The sequence below is a fragment of the Malus domestica genome, chromosome 10, assembly GCF_042453785.1.
Source record: "Malus domestica chromosome 10, GDT2T_hap1".
NCBI classification, from domain to species: Eukaryota; Viridiplantae; Streptophyta; class Magnoliopsida; order Rosales; family Rosaceae; genus Malus; species Malus domestica.
The window spans coordinates 11,499,156-11,513,614 of record NC_091670.1 but is presented as its reverse complement, the minus strand read 5'-3'; the positions used below and the strand labels follow the sequence as shown (position 1 = coordinate 11,513,614).

Here is a 14,459-nt window from a genome sequence, read left to right as displayed (position 1 = left end):
ATGGAAGAACCAAAATGATGAATGGTGAACAATCTCATGAACCAAAGTTATGTGTTATACCCTCAACTTAACGGAGTTTTTTAACGAAATGACCAAAATAATGAATGACGGACAATCTCAGGAACCACTTCTATTTATTTTAAATCTCAGAAACCAAAGTTATGTATTATGCAAATCTCAGGGACCATTTTGATTAAAAAGCCTTCTTTTCATCTTCAATTTTGTTTAAAACAAATGTTACTGTTTCAGAAGAACATGAAGCTCAATATACTTTGATAAAAATGGAGGCTCTCCTACAATTATATGACTGCATATCAATAACTCTAACATCAGAGATTTTACAATACAATCGTACAAATACAACACGGAAACTTCACAAACACCAGTTAGCACAGACGAGCATTCACCCAGTGATTTTACACTCCAATCTCAAAACAACAACATATTCGCCCTCCTAGGACTCGCCAAGGATGAAGGTGACATCCCCCCACTGGCTCAGCATTTGCAGACCGATGGTTGATCGGCAGCGTAGAAAACGATGATGGATTTCAGTTTTTATCAACCTTCCTTCAATGAGCCATTTCTAGACCTTTTAAATTCCCATGGTGGTAGGCAGCCTTTATAGTGAGAATGTAGAAACAATGACGACATTGATACTTCCCTCTGTGGCATCGACATTGATGACAAGCAAGTGAAGGCACTTCTTAGTCTCTTTTTTTCACTTTCGCATCCTTCGAAATTGGGGTCATGAGGAATAGTGGTCGTCTTTAGGGCGTCTGGGAGTATACAGTTGCACAGAGAACCTAAAAGGAAGCAGATTATATGATTTCAGAACGAATTGACCATAATACTTAAGAAAATGAAGAAAAAAGTATTATTCCAAAACTAAAATACTCTTAAAGCTTGCAACTGAACATTTCTAGAAAAGGAGGCACGTTTTGCATCACTTAATGTGTTCGTTGACAGGAAATCATATAGATATTTTCTTCACTATAGTAAGGTGAGCCTCGTGGCATAGTTGAGTAATCATGAAAGGCTAGTGCTCTAAAGAGTTGCAAGCGTGGAAGGTAAATCTACATGAAATTAATGTGTGTGGTCCTCATCAATAGCTTGAGAAGAAACAGGGGTTCAGAAAGACATGTATCATATACCTATTCTTGCGAGTCGATTGACCCATTTGGGTATTCGCTTCCCAGTCAGCTTATAACATATATCTTCACAGAAATGGTTGCAGTTCTTGACAATCAAGTGGTATGAGTCACCAATGTAGATGGCAGATTGACGCTCCATGAACTCTCTAACCTGGAAAGGATCCAAGCATGTCATGCCAATGAAAATTGACCTTCTAAACTTGAAGCCAGGGCATTGTCGAGGTTCAACCTCAAAGACACCGCTTGATGAGTACTCATGGGCTCCAAAGGCATATTCCACCCCATGAACTGTAGGCATGAAAACATGATCAATAAACATTTGCACCATCTTGAGAAACCTAATACTCAGGATGCAACATAAATTATTTCAATGGAGATATTGTTTGGAAATTTTATATCCAAGCCTCCAAGTAAATGTAATTTCCTTCAAATATGTCTGACCAGGGAGAATAGCTATTCAGCCTAGTGGAAGGAACAGGAGGACGTAAGGTAAATACTTTCTAAGAGGAATGACGCTGCAAGACCAAACTAATTTAGAGAGTTTTACTCTTACACAAAACGTTGGTCGTTGAAGTGGCTATAATGGTGAACATGCATATTACACAATAAAGTTTAGGAAAAGTCTTATCCAGCTGAATCTGCGTGGGTTGAGTTTGTCATTAAGGTTTAACCGGCTTCATACGAGCAATATCAAGGTAAAAGTTAGACAACAGTTTAAGTTGATTAATCAGCAATTGATCTTACAATCAAGAATCAAACGTAACCACAAAATTTCAGGGGACTATGGTGGGACTACTCTTTTCAAAGAAACCACCAACATAGATTGATTAAGGTATGCTAACCTTCTACCCCGGAGTGAAAGATGCCAAGGCCTGCCCAATAGACATAGCCATTTGCTGGTGTCAAGTCATATACATTCAGATAGACAGGTGCGCTCCCTTGAATGTAGTCTTCAGCCTTCACTTTTGGAAACATGCAAAAACGTGAGGCTGCTTTGCCTCTCAAACAAAGAGGCATAATAGAGTGCCAGCCATCCTTTGGTCCTGATTTCATGCTGAAGGGTGAAACCAGGAATCAATAAATGCGTTGTCCAGACCTGCAAAAATGAATAGAAATTAATTTACGACAAGATACGAATATTGGCTTCAAAAATAATATCAGATGACATATCTAATTATCGTTTCTCTTTGTATCCATAATACCCTAAAAGATCAAATTGGCACTCATACTTATCTAGTTGTGTTATAATGTCTACAAATTCTGTATGCATTGACAAAGTTTATGAAACTTGAGACAAGAAACTTCGACTACCTAACCCAGCTCAGCTTTAAGATAGCTTGTTTGCACAAAACCTGTGGTGATACTGGTTTCATTTATGTCAACTTTCATTAATGCAAAAATGCAAATGGATATATCTTGCCGTAGTTCAATCTTATCAATTATAAAATTGCTGCTATTATATAACCAAGTAGTGAATTTCAGGACACCATGACAAACAAACCTAATAAGTCCCATATCTCAGCTTTAGGTATTTCAGCAGTTTTAAGTAGAAGGGTTACTGGCAGTGAGAAACGTTAAGTGTATACATCCCAAGTTGCACAGGCATCAAGAACTTTCATGTGGCTGGATGGAGATCCCCGTTGAAACTTGAAGGGAGTACTGGTGGATCTGAAGTGCGATCAGATCGCAATATTGTCAAAAGAAAATTTTCCCATCCAGAAAACGTCTTGTCTGCAAAGCCTTACAGACTAGCAACTGTGAAGCTTCTCAAGATTATTTCTGGGGAAGTTTCATCAGGATTATGACTATCAAGAATATAAATTTGTTCAACTTTTCTTTATTGCTCTAAGAGTATCTGAAGTGAATAATGCCATCCCTCACTAACCCAGTTCGATTACCACTTATCCACCGGTCATCATATCGGCCTCAATATATTAACCCATTTTGATTTCCATTAATCCTCATCGTTGAATTCCCATAAAAGCATCGACTTGAATCATGCTAGTGTTCATTAAGCCATCAATTTATCATACACCCTGCTTACAGTGCTTCACAGATGTCGGGTTTAATCTTTTACACTATGGAGTTTGGCCCTCGAAGGTGAAATGTAAAAATCCTAAATGCTGCAATTCACTATCAACCCAACAAAAAAGCCAAATTTCTAAGCTTTCCATATAAATGAAAGACAAAGAAGTTTGTTGAAACTTGAAAGATTCACTCAACTCTCACTGTCAGTCCACATCTTTGATTCTTTTGTTTTAATTCTCTCCCAGAGACATTGGTTATGCACTTAATATCAAATAAACATTTAAATTTCCAGATGTAAGAAAGAACCCATTAACAAAATGGTGCCAAACGTAAACCGTTTTACAAATTTTTAGTTCCTTCTTTTTTCTTCAAAAGTCTGAAAATTTTAGTAAGAATTCTGAAGATAAATCTACTGAAATTCTAACCAGAGAAATCTCCAAACAAAGCAGATCAGATTCATGAGGAAACTCGGGAATTAAACATTTACAGATGGAAAATAAAAAATGTACCTAATAAACTTCATAAAAAAATACGATGACAAATTAAAACGCAAGTTGAAATGCCAAAAACAAATCAAGAAACGCAAAAACTTGAGAAAATAATCGAAACCCAGTAGAGAAAAACGAAAACCCAGAGAAACCCACTAACCTCTCGGAAGAGTGACACTCGTCACCGACTGGAGGAGCCAATGCATCCGTCACCAAGACGCCAAGCAACCATTTTTGGATTTTTTTTTTCAAAATTCAAAGCAGAGAAGAGAAGAGAGGGCAGTGTGTGGAAGAAACCCACACATTATTTTTCTTCTTCTTTCTGTCCTGTTCCTGACAGAAATCAGAAAATGAAAGCTGGCGGACTACAGAATGACTGATAAAATAGATTTATGTTTAACAAAAGATAATATTACACTAAAAAGGAGGTAGTGAACTTGATTTTACAATGGGTTAGATTTATGTTTGACGAAAAGAAATATCACTATATCGTAATATTAAGTGTTTGACATTTAGTTAGCATTAAGTAGTACGAATTTTACCACTTAGTACTATAGTCTAGTTGTATTCATCTTCGCTGTTAAGTGAGAGGTTTAAGTTATATTATCTCCAAAGCAAATTTTAATCACATTATTGCATTGTGAAGTTTATCCCACTCTTACATCTCTTAATATGAATAATATCGTTTAGTAAAAAAATAAAACGAATTTAAAACAAAATTTAAAGGTTGCAAAGATTCTTTAAACCACTATATGTAATATCTAATCGATTAACTGTTCTTCGGACTGCTCACTAGTTTCTTTAAAAATTGAATAAAATAACAAGAAAATGTTAAATGGTGGATAAAGGTGAAATTTGTGAAAGAAACTTGTCTTTCACTTTGGGACACTTTTGACTGACCGAGTAATATGTGCTTCAATTTTAGCAAACCCTTGGGTCCTCCTCTCTGAGTAATGGTCAATCATGTGCTGTTTTTCTCTTTTTGGATGTCCTGGTTTGAAATAATCAAAATTTCAAATATTGAACTTCTTGACCGGATAAAAAAAAAAGTTTCACTTTTGTTTTTCTTGTTTTATATCTTGTTTGGAATAATAAAAACAGGTTGAAATTATTATTAAAATATAAATATATTTTTTTTAAATTGTCATTTAGTATTACGATGTAATAGTATTTTTTTTACTTGTAAGTAGAAGGTCTTAGTTTCAATTCTTGACAAAGACGAATTTCAATCACATTATTACTAACGCATTATGAGACTAAGCTCACCCCTCCTCATTAGTGTAGATAATATCATTTGTTCAAAAAAAAAATTAAAAAACTACTCTTATGAGTTAGAAAACATTTTTAATTTAATACAACAATATTTACATTAAGATGTAGGAGATTTAAGTAATATGTCAATCATAATAATTTGGAACTCATGAGTCAAATCTAAAACTACTTAGTAAGAAACAGTATCTAACATGCCTTTAGTTGTCACAATTTAAATGTGTGTATCTTTCCACTTAATTTATTGTTGCATAAAATTAAAGGAGATAATTTGTTTTTATTTTTTTTAATTAAGACAACAATATCACTTCCACTCAAACATTGCGGTAATGAAAAAGGACATTAGTTGTAAATATATTGAAGAAAAATAAATGAATGTACAATAAGTTTTAGGGGACATGAAGGGATATCCTAAGAAGAAATAGAAAAATATTGGAAACAAAAATCAATTAAGACAACTCCTAAGAGAAACGAAAATTTGAAAGCCCTTAGTGACTATGAGCAAAAGCCACAATTGTACACCATGGACAAGAATCCTACCAATAAACACCAAAGAAGATAATTTATTGTCCTTCAATAGAAATAGATAACATAATCATGAAAATTGGAAATGCAGTGAGAAAAGTGAAACTTCACCTAAACTAAACAAACTTTTTTTTTTTGCAACATAATATTCTAAATTACTCTATAATTTACAGTACGAGACTTTGAACATGAGCGCAAAGAGACAAACATATTATCCTAACTAACCGATCTTACATCTACGTCCAAACTACAGAGTCAAATAAAAAAAAAATCATAGTTAAGCTTTCTCTTAACATTGACCAAAAAGAGTAGTGTCTTATTCTAATGAGATGTATTTGATTAAGAGGAGGTCCATCCCATGCGAGCTGGCTACAATTGTGAGTCCCACAACAGTTCTAACATCCAGAATTAGTCTTGACAGCTAGAGTAGTAAAGAAAAATTAGGTATTTTGTTATTCTAAATCTGTTGCTTTATTTGTGCACGTTTCTTGGCAAATACACAGAAACAAGAGAGGATTATTGGAAGCTAATTAATATTGGTACATATATATGGCCACTGAATTGGCAACAGATTGACATTAATTGGTATTACTCTTCTTTTTCTTTAACATCAGGGTTCCTTTATCTTGGTTGAAATATTTCAAGACTGAAGTATCTTTTTTTAAAAAAAAAAAAAAAAAGGGACCAGGCTACCGTGTTACGGCAGTCTACCTTTTTAAAAAACTACTCTTATGAGTTAAAAAACATTTTTAATTTAATACAACAATATTTACATTAAGATGTAGGAGATTTAAGTAATATGTCAATCATAATAATTTGGAACTCATGAGTCAAATCTAAAACTACTTAGTAAGAAACAGTATCTAACATGCCTTTAGTTGTCACAATTTAAATGTGTGTATCTTTCCACTTAATTTATTGTTGCATAAAATTAAAGGAGATAATTTGTTTTTATTTTTTTAATTAAGACAACAATATCACTTCCACTCCAACATTGCGGTAATGAAAAAGGACATTAGTTGTAAATATATTGAAGAAAAATAAATGAATGTACAATAAGTTTTAAGGGACATGAAGGGATATCCTAAGAAGAAATAGAAAAATATTGGAAACAAAAATCAATTAAGACAACTCCTAAGAGAAACGAAAATTTGAAAGCCCTTAGTGACTATGAGCAAAAGCCGCAATTGTACACCATGGACAAGAATCCTACCAATAAACACCAAAGAAGATAATTTATTGTCCTTCAATAGAAATAGATAACATAAAAGGTCGTACCCAGTGCACAAGGCTCCCGCTTTACGCAGGGTCTGGGAGAGGTGAATGTCGGCTAGCCTTACCCCCATTTATGGAGAGGCTGCTCCCAAGTCTCGACCCCGAGACCTACCGCTCATGGGCGAAGGCACTTGCCATCGCACCAAGTGCGACCTCTAATAGAAATAGATAACATAATCACGAAAATTGGAAATGCAGTGAGAAAAGTGAAACTTCACCTAAACTAAACAAACTTTTTTTTTTTTTGCAACATAATATTCTAAATTACTCTATAATTTACTGGACGAGACTTTGAACATGAGTGCAAAGAGACAAACATATTATCCTAACTAACCGATCTTACATCTACGTCCAAACTACATAGTCAAATAAAAAAAAATAAAAATAAAAATCATAGTTAAGCTTTTTCTTAACATTGACCAAAAAGAGTAGTGTCTTATTCTATGAGATGTATTTGATTAAGAGTAGGTCCATCCCATGCGAGCTGGCTACAATTGTGAGTCCCACAACAGTTCTAACATCCAGAATTAGTCTTGACAGCTAGAGTAGAAAAGAAAAATTAGGTATTTTGTTATTCTAAATCTGTTGCTTTATTTGTGCACGTTTCTTGGCAAATACACAGAAACAAGAGAGGATTATTGGAAGCTAATTAATATTAGTACATATATATGGCCACTGAATTGGCAACAGATTGACATTAATTGGTATTACTCTTCTTTTTCTTTAACATCAGGGTTCCTTTATCTTGGTTGAAATATTTCAAGACTGAAGTATGGTGACCGTGTTACGGCAGTCTACCTTTTTTAGAGCCGAAAAGACTCACAGAGGCATTTCAGCCTCTCCTTGGCCACCATCGTGCGATTCACCATCGTCATAAATCGAATCCAGGACGTGTTGTATGAAATACGAACTTGGAATTCATTTCCAACTATTGGGGCACCCCATGGTGGTCATGTAGTATCTTATTTTGGGCTAATGTGTTTGGTTTTTATGCTTATTATGGGTGTGCCTACGTTTGACTGCTTATTTAGGGTTTTTTTATAAGATGCTCTGAACTTTTTAACCATTAAATCTTGATTTGTAAACAAAGATCTAATGGTTAAAGAACCTCTTTTTAGGTTCTAACGGAAGGAAAACTGAAAGTGGTGGAAACAAACAACCATGCCATGGACTTACATTTATGAGTGTATGTAGTATTGCTACCTTGCACTACGAATGATATATACTCGTTCTATTTGTATTCATGTACGTTTATGTAGGGTTTTTTTCTTCAGTACGTTGATGTAAGGAGTATTGATAAGATTTTTACCACTTACAAAAGTAGGGATAAAAACGCTTAAAATACTTGCAAGAGTACAAGATAATTGTAGTATAGTAGCTAGGCTCTAGAAAGACCGTTCTCCACATGGATTGAATGAATAATTTATGTTAAACCAAATCTTAATTAATTATTTGAAAACAAACTTTGGAAAAGGGTGATTTTATGACCTAAAATATTAAAAACGAATTTAATTAAAAACAAACAAATAAATTGGCAAAGTAAAGAAAATAGTTTTGAAAATCAATTTAAGCACTTGGGTTCCATCATCACCTTAACAATCCTACGTAGTTCTTCCAATTATTTATGAATTACCCATGCATATTTTGAAGGTTAGGTTTTCCTAAAGTATATTATACTTGGAACCTCCAACATAGAACGTATATTTAACATGCAACCCATCTGTGATGTCCAGATCAAATGTAAACATGCAAGACTCGTTCAGTTTTGTGAAAACCTTTTGAAAAACCATATTACCCTTACAACGTGTCATCCATCTTAAGAAGTTACACATATAACTACAAGAAGCCTTAGTCAATATTAGGGACAACCCTCTGCTAAAATTGCATCAAATTACTTTTCTAAATACTCTAATAGTGGCCAATCACTAAGATAAATAGATAGTTTCAACATGGTGATTAATAATTCAAAACTAGCATTCATAATATCATAAGCAAATTAAAAAGAAACTACATATTCTTGCTAAGGCTCGTGGCCTCGTCCTAGGAAACGAGATTAGTTACGAACAATCATAAAACAAAATATTATTAAGAACATGGATAGAAAACACCTTGAAAGTAAACTTCAATCATCAAAAGCTCTCTAAACTAAGTTCTCCAAAGTAGTGCGCTCTCTCTAAAGTGCATTTTTTTTCTTAAACTTAATGGCTAAATAGCCTTATTTATACTACTACAAAATAAAACCTACCTAGAAAATGTCTTCTAAAAACTAGGAAGCATAATAGAATAAGATAACTAGGAAATAAAAGGTTTCCTATTTAAACTGAAATTCGAACGTCTCAGAAAATCAGACTTTTGAACGACCAAATCAACTCCGACTTGGTCCCAAAAGGTCTCTTTTTTAAAGCTTGAGACGTCCCTAACAAATCCTCAGAATGAGTCTTCCCTCAAACTGTGTCATCTTGACCTTCAAAATACCCAAAACGTCCAAAGACGTCAATTTGGGAAAGTTGCGCATTGGGCCTTTCTTTTATCGCCACGGTCAAACAGCATGGTAGAAAAATATGAAATTTTGATACAATCATCTAGAAAGACTCGTGAACATCCTCCAATTGGAAACACCAAAATTCATCCTTTTGATCACTGTTTGCTCCAGAGGAAGTCGAATGTCCTACATTGAAAATACATAACAAAGTATCAAAGTTCACACAAAATAACCAATAAATTAATACTAAGAATCGGGTAAAATATATAGTATAATATCAACTCATCAAGTATATATACTTGTTTCTACTCACCCAAATCATGAGATTAATGTTATGTATAATATGGCTTAGCATGCATGACTTAACAATTTAATATTCTAAATAGATTGTCAGTTAGTACTATGGCTTAGTGGTGTTCCTCTTCACTAGTAAGTGAGAGATTTTAGGTTCGATTCTCGTCAAAGGCAATGGCGAAGCTAGGAATTTTTCGTCGGGTGGGCTAGCTTAAAGATTTAAATAATTATAAACAAAGAAACTTGATACTTTATTTTTCACAGTATCAGCTAGCTTAAGAAATTTTTTACAAGGTGAGCGAAAAAAATTTGTTATTAAACAAATATGTGTTAAAACTCAAACAAATCAAAATATGTAGGAAAAAAGAGACAGTTTGTGAACTGCATTATTATGACTAGCCCGGTAAGTATGAGGCTTAGCCCACTCCCACACCCTCTTAGTATAGATAATATCAACCTTGCATCTATGAATTACTAAATTATGGATACATTTTAACACAAGCAAATATCGGAAAAAAAGGAAGAATTGAACTTGTAACTTGTTTGCAAAGATAAATGTTCTTAATCAATTAAGTTAGAAGCTCTTTGACAAAGATTGAAATCAATTTATTTTTTGTAATATATTTCTTTAACTGAGATGAAATCAAACAAAAGTATAAACTACATACACATATATTAAAGGTATAAATTTACGACATGACAATATAAACGACTTAGAATTTAGATCTTAAATTAGAATTAGACAACATACACCGATCTTTCTTTAGAAAACTACGACCCAGACACTCGTCCTATTAGGGTGTGATGTCCCTCTAACCGTAAACTGCCTTTATATGATAGCTTTGATTTTAGGGAACTTTAGTGAAAAGTTCCCGATACTGTTCACTTTAAAGAAAAACCATATTTTTACACTAAAAAGTCAATCATGGTACTATTCACTTTACCCTTTATTTTGCCCTTATCGTTAAAACTCAAAATTTTCAAGCCATTTTCATTTGTTTTCCTTTGATTTTACTACCACTTTGAGTTTCAATACTTCCCACTTAAAGAACCCATCTAATACTTGATCATTATGCTTCATGATGTAAATGCACATACTTCATAGAGATATCATCAACAAATGTGACACAATGCAATATGCTTATTTCCCAAAGATATTAATTAGAGATGGTTTAACGACAACATTGAGAAGACAACAATATTTCTAAATATTCTATTTATCATCATAGATTACTATTCTTCTAGTAACCTCTTCATTAAAGAGAGAGGATCCTCGCCGAATCCTCTTTGTGAGGATTCTGGGAATCCTCCGATCATATTTGTTTATCATACATCATGCGGCCAGTTTTTGTCAGGTATTGTTTATATTCAATTTTAAATAAAAAAATTTACAATGAACGGATGTGATTTGAGGATCCTCAGGATCCTCACAAAGAGGATCCTCACTCTTCATTAACAACCTTCTCGTTTTAACTTTTCAACTTTCTTCTCAAGCTAAAGTTTTGCAGGATGACCAGAAATTTGTCTATTTTTAAAGTTACTATTTAAGAATCAAATGTGTTAGAAATTAACTAAATATGAAACCGTTTATTCATCTAAAGTTATTCAATAAATAGATGAATCATGTTATTTAGTTAAAAACTAAAATTTAGATTCCGTCAATTAATAAACAATTGTTAATTTAATTGATTATTTTTTAAACAAATAATATTATCTATACTAAGAGAGGAGTAGTAGGTTAAGCCTCCTCACTCTTCATTAAAAACCTTTTCGTTTTAAATTTTCAACTCTCTTTTCAAGCTAAAATTTTGCAGGATGACCATAATCATCTATTTTTAAAGTTACTATTTAAGAATCAAATGTGTTAGAAATTAACTAAATATGAAATCGTTTATTCATCTAAAGTTATTCAATAAATAAATGAATCATGTTATTTAGTTAGAAACTAAAATTTGGACGCTGTCAATTAATAAACAATTGTTAATTTAATTGATTTTATTTTAACAAACGATATTATCTACAGTAAGAGAATAGAGGAGTAGGTTAAGCCTCCTCACTCTTCATTAAAAACCTTTTCGTTTTAACTTTTCGACTCTCTTTTCAAGCTAAAGTTTTGCAGGATGACCAAAATCGTCTATTTTTAGAGTTACTATTTACGAATCAAATGTGTTAGAGATTAACTAAATATGAAATTGTTTATTCATTTAAAGTTCTTCAATAAATAGATAAATCATGTTATTTAGTTAGAAACTAAAATTTGGATGCCGTCAATTAATAAACAATTGTTAATTTAATTGATTTTTTTTAAACAAACGATATTATCTACACTAAAAAAGTAGAGGAGTAGGTTAAGCCTCCCCACTCTTCATTAAAAACCTTTTCATTTTAACATTTCGACTCTCTTTTCAAGCTAAAGTTTTGCAGGATGACCGGAATCGTCTATTTTTAAAGTTTTTATTTAAGAGTCAACTGTGTTAGAAATTAACTAAATATGAAATCGTTTATTCATCTAAACTTATTTAATAAATAGATGAATCATGTTATTTAGTTAGAAACTAAAATTTGGACGCCATCAATTAATAAACAATTGTTAATTTAATTGATTTTTTTTAAACAAACGATATTATCTATATTAAGAGAGTAGTGGAGTATGTTAAGCCTCATCACTCTTCATTAAAAACCTTTTTGTTTTAACTTTTCGACTCTCTTTTAAAGCTAAAGTTCTGCGGGATGACAAGAATGTAATCCCACATCGACCAACAGAGAAGGGGTGATGTGCCTTATATGTACACAGGGCCGGTCCAGAGATTTTTGAGCCCCGGGGCGACGCCAAAAAAAGTGCCCTAACTTCATATAAGAAAATTATTTATTTTCACATGTAAGACATTGATAAAATTATACTTAGAAAAGCACTTCAAACTCAATAATTTAGAAACACAAAAAGACTAATTTATTTTGTATTGAGAGAAGAAAACCAAACAACTTTGGGCTTATAAGTAGATAGATGATGAATTTTGTTTTCCATTTGAACTTTGAAAGTGTTTTTGTATAAATCATGAGGTGTTTTTTCTTATTTACTAACCTTGTCAATATGGGACTAAAAAAATAATGATGTTTTCGAGTCTTTAATTGATATGTATTAGTAATGAATGGGCATTAAATTAAATATTTTGATAACACGTCATATAATTTACAAATTTGCGCTAAAAATTTGGTCTACGTATTACTCATTGTTGAAGATTAGACTTGAATTGAAACGAATATTTAAAAATAACAACCCACATAGCTACAAGCTAGTAACTAAAAATAAATTAACAACCAAACAAAAAATAAATTAACAACCAAACAAAAATTTGTAAAAATTGAAAAAAATAAACATGCACATAGCGTTTCGAACTTAGGACCTCTTGTTAATTTTAAACAACAAAAACCATTGCTTCTAATTACACTTCTTGATCCTTTAACCAAATTTATAAATTTATACTCTTATGAAAATAAATTTGTAAAAATTAGAAAGTAAATAAGCACATGTGGTGTTTTGAACTCAAGACCACTTATTATTTTCAAATGACCAAACCACCTCTTCTACTTAAATTTCTATGTCATTGAACCAAGTTTTATAAATTTATACTCTTATGAAAACATATATAAATATATCACCCTAATAATTTTGGTGCCCCCAATATTTTTGGGCCCCGGACGGTTGCCCTGCTTGCACTGGGCCTGGGCCGGCCCTGTATGTACATGCCCACCTCCATATAGCACAAGGCCTTTTGGGGACTCAATAACTTTGGATTCCATTGGAACTCCGAAGCTAAATGAGTTCGGGCAAGAGCATTCCCAGGATAGGGTGACCCTCTAGGAAGTTCTTGTGTAAGTTCCCAGAAACAAAACCGTGGTGGTGTGGTCGGGGCCCAAAGCGGATAATATCGTGATACGGCGGAGTCGGTCTGGGATGTGACACATAATTGTCTATTTTAAAAGTTACTATTTAAGAATCAAATGTGTTAGAAATTAACTAAATATGAAATCGTTTATTCATCTATAGTTATTCAATAAATAGATGAATCATGTTATTTGGATAGAAACTAAAATTTGGATGCCGCCAATTAATAAACAATTGTTAATTTAATTGATTTTTTTAAACAAACGATATTATCTACACTAAGAGATTAGATGAGTAGGTTAAGCCTCCTCACTCTTTTTTTTTAAACCTTTTCGTTTTAATTTTTCGACTCTTTTTTCAAGCTAAAGTTTTGCAGGATGACTAGAATCGTGTATTTTTAAATTTACTATTTAAGAATCAAATGTGTTAGAAATTAACTAAATATGAAATCGTTTATTCATCTAAAGTTATTCAATAAATAGATAAATCATGTTATTTAGTTAGAAACTAAAATTTGGACGCCGTCAATTAATAAACAATTGTTAATTTAATTGATTTTGTTTTTAAACAAACGATATTATTTACACTAAGAGAGTAGATGAGTAGGTTAAGTCTCCTCACTCTTCATTAAAAACCTTTTCGTTTTAACTTTTCGACTCTCTTTTCAAGTTAAAGTTTTGCAGGATGACCAGAATCGTCTATTTTTAAAATTACTATCTAAGAATCAAATGTGTTAGAAATTAACTAAATATGAAATCGTTTATTCATCTAAAGTTATTCAATAAAGAGATGAATCATGCTATTTAGTTAGAAACTAAAATTTGGAAGCCGTCAATTAATAAACAATTGTTAATTTAATTGATTTTTTTTTAAACAAAAGATATTATCTATACTAAGAGAGTAGAGGAGTAGGTTAAGCCTCCTCACTCTTCATTGAAAACCTTTTCGTTTTAACTTTTCAACTCTCTTTTCAAGCTAAAGTCTTGTAGGATGACCAGAATCGTCTATTTTTAAAGCTACTATTTAAGAATCAAATGTGTTAGAAATTAACTAAATATGAA

The 14,459-nt window shown here is 32.4% G+C and overlaps 1 protein-coding gene across 1 annotated transcript; it reads right to left on the bottom strand.

Annotated features, from left to right (window-relative positions):
- Positions 1 to 243: 243 nt before the first annotated feature.
- Positions 244 to 4,134, bottom strand: LOC103449815 (deSI-like protein At4g17486). Its single transcript, XM_008389135.4, has 4 exons — positions 3,828 to 4,134; positions 1,994 to 2,247; positions 1,152 to 1,439; positions 244 to 803 (listed from the first exon to the last, which is right to left on the bottom strand). Exons 2-4 carry the CDS (start codon positions 2,202 to 2,204, stop codon positions 559 to 561), a joined length of 744 nt encoding a protein of 247 aa, XP_008387357.1. The 5' UTR covers positions 2,205 to 2,247; positions 3,828 to 4,134; the 3' UTR covers positions 244 to 558.
- Positions 4,135 to 14,459: the final 10,325 nt, after the last annotated feature.